Below are 7100 nucleotides of genomic sequence, written 5' to 3' on the forward strand. Positions count from 1 at the left end.
AAGCTGTTTTGATGGCTTCATGGTCAGGGGAGAAAAATCAAGGCCTATAGTGATACGAGAAAGAAATTGTGAGAAGACCCTCCTTACATAAGTGGAGACCTCAAAAAGCTACACCCCTCAGAGTGAGAGGAGTGGAGGAGCCTGTAAGTGTGATCTCAACTAGAATTTAAACTGCCTTCCTGATCTTGGCCACCACAAGTCTTGAACTTCATTTAACATAATCTTCCATCAGCAAGGCTCCAAGACCTCCTCCTTAGAGAAAGCTACCTTCTTCAAATTCTACAAATCTTATTTCAAATATGATAACCAGTAGTCAGGCAAAGATAACCAGGCACACAAGAACGACGACCCTGCCAGTGAAAACCAGCAAAAACAACAGACTATATAACAAATACAGTGACTGCAATGATCACACAGGATAAAGTATATTTGCTTTGTTGAAGTAAACATAGTAACTATAGACATAGTGAAGGATCCTGAGGTAAGAGAAGTTTGGGTATATTAGATAGGAACAGAGGTCAGGCTGATCAGAGCGTAGTGCTACTACGGGTTCTCCTCTGTGACCCAGAGCCTCAAACATGCCCTTAAGTCAGTCCTTAACCCTGGTCCCTCTCTCGCTCAAACACCTCCCAAGGCTCCCTATTGCCTACAGGATAAACTCCTTGATTGGGCTCTGGTAGAACCAGCAATCAACATGGGGGGCCTGTGGTCATCTGGAAAGGCTCTCAGGGTCTTGGGCCTCCTCTCCACCCCGCCTCACCCACCCCTGCTGGCTCTCGATGAGGCTCTGGCAGAGGAGACTGCAAAGTTTCATTCCTGGGAATCCACAAAGCGAGGCGTGTAGGTTCTGGGTGGATCCCAAGCCAGCAGCTCGCAAGGTCACCGGGAGCCCGCGCTCAGTGGCTCCACGCGCCGCCGAAGTCCACCCTCTGCGCGCAGGATGAGCTCCGGCTTCCTGCGCGGCTCCTCCTCATCTGGCAGGACCCGGAAGCGCAGCAGCGTGAGCGCCAGGACCACCTTCATCTCGGTCATGGCGAATGTCTGCCCAATGCAGTTCCTGTGGGCGGAAGTGACGGCTCTGACTCGCCAGGGACCCAGCAGGTCCCATCGCGCCCAGAACTTGGCCCGGGACCCCCAGCCCTGCCTGCAGGGATCCATAAGTGGGCTAACCCATGCCTGGGACCCCCATGTGGGCTTGCCTATCCCCTGAGCTTGGCCCAGACCCCAGCCCTGAACTCAGGCCAGCAGACAGGGGGAAGGGGCTCTGCCCACACCGAGGAGCTCTTGTTAGACCCACCCAACCTCCACTCCCCAGACCGTTACCTCTGACCTCTGGAAGAGGGGAGAGAAGGAGAGCCATCCTCAGTTTCCCCCCTTTCCTGCCCCCACAGCCATGTCTGGGTTCTCAGTCCCAGATCCCTGCCTTCACCACCACATTCCCACCTGGGATGCCCGCTGCGCTCACCTGGGTCCCACGGAGAAGGGAATAAAAGCCAGGGGAGACCTCTTCTGGGGGATTTCTGGGTCGAAGCGGAAGGGATTGTATACCTGGGGTCAGACAGAGGCAGGGCTGCTGGGTGGGGTTTCTCAAGATACCCAGACAACGCTAGAAAAGACAGCTGTGGATACAGTGGAAGGGGAGTGTCTGACTTCCCTGGTCAAGACCCCGCCCCCTGGTCGGGTGGCCGGGTGGAGAAGAGGGAGGGAAGCACCTCAGGGTTCGGCCAGATAGACGGGTTGTGATGAATCCCAAAGATGCTGATGACACAGATGCTCCCTATGGGGGAGAAGAGAAACAGTCAGGATAAGGTCTCAGCGGATAGGACCACCACCCTCCTCCCCCTGATGCTGTGGACACCTTTAAGGATGACCCGGCCATCAGGGAGCCTGACGTCCTGGGTACAGCGGCGGGCAATGACTGTAACCGAGGGGTGCAGCCTCAGACTCTCCTTGATGCACATGGTCAGGAAGGGCAGCTGGGCCAGGTCGTCCCTAAGGAAGCCCCCCAACAATTATCCAAGGATCGAATCAAAGACTCCCCCAGCCCTCCTGCTGCCCCTGGAGACCCTCTCCCCACCTTGCTCTGACCCTCACTTCTATAACAAAATAAATTCCAGATGGGCCAAAAATTTAAGCATTAGAAAATCAAAATCACAAAAGTCACTAGAAGGAAATTTAACCTAGTATTTTTAGAAGCATTTCTGAGCAAAGCATAACATTCACAGGGTATCCTTAAAAGTGTTAATACATTTGCATAAGAAAGTTTTTTAAGTATACAATTAGTTGAAAAGGAAAAAAAATATATACTGGACTTAACAGGTTATTTGAACAAATAAGACCCACACTCTAAGGTGGGATGACCTAATATTATAAAGGCGTAGATTCTTTGTAAGTTAATTGATATATTCAAGGCAATTCAGTAAAAATCTAGTTGTTGTTGTTGTTTTGAACTCAGTAATCTTACTCAATTTGAAAAAAATAAACTTCAAGAGCTATGTCAGGTATTAAGGAGGGCACGTATTGCATAGAGCACTGGATGTTATACACAAACAATGAATCATGGAACACTACATCAAAAATTAATGATGTAATGTATGGTGATTAACATAACATAATAAAGAAAAAAGAGCTATGTCAATTTAAAAAATAAAAGATTGAAGAAAGAGAATTCATCTACCAAATATTAAGACCTATTATAAAAGTAGGTAATATTAAAATAAAATAAATAAAATAACAGCATGGCACTGTTGCAAGAACAGGAAAACAGACCCATGGGACAGGATAGAGAGCTCAGAGACAGGCATATGAATAGTTGAAAACATAGCATCTGGTAAAGGAGGCCCCACAATCCCTCAGAAATGGATGGTTCAGACAACTGATGATGTGGAAATAAAAAGTACTGGATTATCATGCACTCTACATGAAGATGGAGTCTTCTCTTATACTTGAAAGGTAAAACCATAAAGTTAAAAGAAGATATAACATAGAAGAAAGACATCTTTGTGACCTATGAGTAGGAAGGAATTCTTAAAACCCCCAAAACATAAAATGGAAGAGAAAGAAAAAAAAAAGGAAAACTATGCACAGAATTAAGGATTTCTGTTTAACAAAAGACACCCTGGACCAAATTAACATTCAGATGAGAGATTTACAGAAGATTATCTGCAATAAATAAATGGATCTAGAACAATATCTTGAATATACAAGGACTTCCTGCAAATCAACAAGAGAGATGACAAGGACTCAAGAGATAAGCAGACAAAGGATATGTTCTAAGAATTCATGGGAGCTCAAACTCAGAGATTTAAAACATGAACAGAAGCTCAAAGTCGCTGGTTATGAGACAAATGGAAATTATCTAGTAATGAGATATTACCTCACATCTATTTGAGGGGAGAATTAACAAGATGGGTGATGGTGAGGATTAAGTAGCTGAGGCATGGGGTAGAGAGACCTCATGCGTTGACGGTGACAGTATGAACATGAGCAACCACTCTAAAAGGCATCAGTGTGGTCAAGGAAAGGCAATGTGTGTTTTACGACCTACCAACCTGGCTCTTGGGCATAGAACCCAGAGAAATTCTCAGATAGGTAGATAAAGACATGCACACCAAGATGTTCATTGCAGTAATGAGATGGAAGCCTCCTGGATATTCAGCTCTAAGGGATTGTAGAGGGAAATTCTATATGACAGTTCAAAGCAATAACCTAAATATAACAGAACCAGGGATTTCTAATAAAGTCATAGTGCTATGTTTCTGAAAAAAGTAAGAGCCAGCAGGAGATCTGTGATATAACACATATCTGTGAATTTTAAAATACATCTACCCAAAACAACAAATTATGCAAATAAAAGGATTGAATGCTCTAGAATCATATTGATGGAGTGCTGGAAGTAGAGAATTGGAATGAATGGGAATAAGTAAGTATTGCACAAAAAAATAATGATAATTAGTCATGAGTAAAGGGCCACGGTTAACTTCATCCTTGACACCTGATGCCCAAATAACTAACAGATTAAAACTGTCAAGAGTATTTTTCAAACTACCCAATCCAATCATAGTGTTCAAATGAAAAAAATAAAAATGCAAGAAAAAATGTAAATGCAAAGTAATGAGATAGAACCAACTTTATCAATTATGAAAATGTTTTTTAATATGATAATGAAGACTGCTTAGTGCTTATGTATGAATATATAAATAGAACAGAATGGAGTCCAGAAATAAGCCCTAATATATGAACAAATTTAGTTTATTGTAAAGCTGCTATTATTTAAAATCCTAAGACAAATACAAACTATGTATCAAATTCTGTTGAAATAATTAGCCATTTGGAGAAAAAAATAGATTCCTACTTCAGCACTTATACCAGTATGGATTTAATATGGAAGAAAGATTAAATGTAAGAAATAATAATAAATATATTAAATAAAATTTAAGTTCAATAACATTTTTCAATAAATAAATCCATTAGAAGAAAACAAACAAGTTTTAAAGTTTAGCATTAGAGTGTGAAGGGCTTTTCCAAGCATTAAAAAAAAAAAAAAACAGAAGCTATAAAAAAGCCAATAAGGAGCGCCTGGGTGGCTCAGTCAGTTAAGCGTCTGCCTTCGGCTCAGGTCATGATCCCACGGTCCTGGGATGGAGTCCAGCATCGGGCTCCCTGCTCAGTGGGAAGCCTGCTTTTCCCTCTCCCCTACTTGTGTTCCCTCTCTCACTGTGTCTCTCTCTGTCAAATAAATAAATAAAATCTTAAAAAAAAAAAAAGCTAATAAATGTGATTACAAAGAAATGAATGAAAACCAAAATAAAGTCAAAAGACATCCTGGGAAAGAATTTTTGCAAAAAAGAAAAGAAATTAATTCTCTTTAAAGAGTCCTTATAAATCAGTAAGAAAAAAACAAAAAAACTCAAGGTAAAAAGGACAAATTACGCAAAATGATGCTTTGCAGAAAAAGAAATATTCATGGTTCATAAACATGTGAAAATAGTGCTCAGTTTTACCCATACTTAAAGTGATGTTCATTAGAATAACAAAGTATTATATTCACTTACCAGGTTGGCAAAAGTTGTAAAGTTTCATAACACACACTGTCAGTGAGGATGCGAGGAAATTGGCACTCTGAAAATCCGTTTGTAGGAGTCGATTTGCCAAGAGCTAATTAAATTATGAAAACTCAAATGGTCTTTGATTCAGCAACACCACTTCTAGAAATTTGTTCTGGAGAGACATCTACACATGTGAGCAAAAATCAGTGTACATGGATGTTTACTACATCATGTTTATTATAGCAAAAGCTCCCAAACTACAAATGTCCATCGACAGGAATGTTTAGATAAATCATGGTACATCCATGTGATGGAATACTATACAGCTAACAAAAAGAAGGAAATGGGGCTCACTAGTCCTAACACACGCTGCAAGGTAAATCAGTACAGAGATGCTGAAAGGCAGTTCAGCAATATCTATCATAACTACAAATCTTCTCATAAATGTCCCCAAAAAAGGGGTGAGATGAATAATTTATGCAATCCTATATCGCACTCAGAAAGGAGCTCTAAGACATAATATTGAGTGAAAAAAACAAGTGACTAAATATGTGGGGATGTATTTCTATTAAACTATAATAATTACATAAATATATAACTCTAAGAATTTCAGAAAAGTCTGAAAGGACATATGACATATTGATGCCCCTAGAGACCCCTCGGGAGACAGGGGATTGATGAGGCTTGGGGGGAGGGCAACAAAGGTGAACCTAACTTCTCCATAGTGTTTCATTTTGTGCAAGAAAAAATAAAAAGTCTTCTTCCCATTATTGATTTTGTAATTCAAATTAATTTCTCAAAATTTGTATCCTGAAAAAAAAATGAAAAGATCTGGAAATTATATTGTCAACCTGCATGCCTGAATGTTCTATGTATATTCTCAGTTGTAGAAAGAAAACTGAATGAGCAAAGAGATGGTGGACAGATACATGTGGGCATAGACTGAACATTGGAAGGACACAGGAAACTATCAAAGGTGGGGATGGGATTGGGGTGCTGGCATAAGACAGAGGCTTATGTGAAATAATAGAAGAGTTTAACCTTTTACTCATCTTGCAATATATATCAAATCCTTGTGTTGTACACCTTAAACTTACACAGTATTATATGTCAACTATATCTCAATAGAGCTGAGAAAGAAAAAAAGACAAAGGCTTATATCCATTGCAAACCAATTCATACTGTTGAAATTTTTACCAAGTGTATAATTGTTTGAAGTTGGGAGAAGCACAAAAACACTTCTCCACTTCACAGAACTGCTCTGCTGAGCAAAGCCTTGAAGTTGAGGGCACTACCTCCAAAGTGTTCAGTCCAACATCTCCTCTGCATCCTTCAGCCCTTGGCTCCAAATCTGCTCCCTGGCCCCCAGGCTCCAGCTCATCACCTCCAGTTTGCCCCTGTAGCTACAGATATTTTTAATAAGAATATCTGACTTTTCAGAATTTGAATTGAGTGGGGAGGAGCAAGATGGTGGAGGAGTAGGAGACCTAAATTTCATCTGGTCCCAGGAATTCAGCCATATAGGGATCAAACCATTCTGAACACCTACGAATTCAACAGGAGATCAAAGAAAAGAATAGCAGCAACTCTCTGAACAGAAAAGCGACCACTTTCTGGAAGGGAGAAGCCAGGAGTTGGGAGTTTCCCTTCAATCACCATGCTGTGCTAATGGGAGGAGCTCTGGTCTCTTCTGATTTGTTTAGTGTATATTTTCCTGGGTCGTTGTTACCCTGTTAGCATTTTGTTCTCTCATTCATCTATTCTCCTCTGGACAAAATGACAAGACAGAAAAAATCACCTCAAAAAAATGAACAAGAGGCAGTACCATCTGCCAGGGACCTAATCAATACAGACATTAGTAAGATGTCGGAACTTGAGTTCAAAATGACAATTTTAAAGATACTAGCTGGGCTTGAAAAAAGCATGGAAAATATTAGAGAAACCCTTTCTGGAGAAATAAAAGAACTAAAATCTAACCAAGTCGAAATCAAAAAGGCTATTAATGAGGTGCAATAAAAAATGGAGGCTCTAGCCCTCAAAAGGAATGAGATC

At 41.0% G+C, this 7100-nt stretch overlaps 1 protein-coding gene across 4 annotated transcripts; it reads right to left on the reverse strand.

The window, feature by feature from the left end:
- Window positions 1–241: 241 nt before the first annotated feature.
- LOC145719424 (cytochrome P450 4F6-like) lies at window positions 242–7094 on the reverse strand. Of its 4 annotated transcripts, none has more exons than XM_081810917.1 (4): window positions 5055–7094; window positions 1713–1777; window positions 1466–1548; window positions 242–1057 (listed from the first exon to the last, which is right to left on the reverse strand). In XM_081810917.1, the coding sequence occupies exons 1-4, from the start codon at window positions 5080–5082 to the stop codon at window positions 880–882; spliced, it is 354 nt and encodes a 117-aa protein (XP_081667043.1). In that variant the 5' UTR covers window positions 5083–7094; the 3' UTR covers window positions 242–879. The 4 variants fall into 4 exon arrangements, 2 of the variants coding, with proteins under 2 accessions (XP_081667043.1, XP_081667041.1); XM_081810915.1 differs by lacking the exon at window positions 5055–7094 and adding an exon at window positions 1859–5045; XR_014142368.1 differs by adding an exon at window positions 1859–1992 and having other exon boundaries at window positions 993–1057; window positions 1466–1777.
- Window positions 7095–7100: the final 6 nt, after the last annotated feature.

The sequence above is a fragment of the Leptonychotes weddellii genome, unplaced genomic scaffold (genome assembly GCF_054177405.1).
Source record: "Leptonychotes weddellii isolate Sample4059 unplaced genomic scaffold, ASM5417740v2 HiC_scaffold_4367, whole genome shotgun sequence".
Taxonomy (NCBI): domain Eukaryota; kingdom Metazoa; phylum Chordata; class Mammalia; order Carnivora; family Phocidae; genus Leptonychotes; species Leptonychotes weddellii.

What these genes read in the sequence shown, in the direction of transcription:
- LOC145719424 (XM_081810915.1), bottom strand. Translation starts at nt 1,961, where the DNA reads ATGTGCATCAAGGAGAGTCTGAGGCTGCACCCCTCGGTTACAGTCATT. An exon ending in TGGCCGGGTCATCCTTAAAG is followed by an intron (nt 1,778 to 1,858) that starts GTGTCCACAGCA and finishes TCTCCCCCATAG; the next exon opens with GGAGCATCTGTGTCATCAGC. An exon ending in CTATCTGGCCGAACCCTGAG is followed by an intron (nt 1,549 to 1,712) that starts GTGCTTCCCTCC and finishes GTCTGACCCCAG; the next exon opens with GTATACAATCCCTTCCGCTT.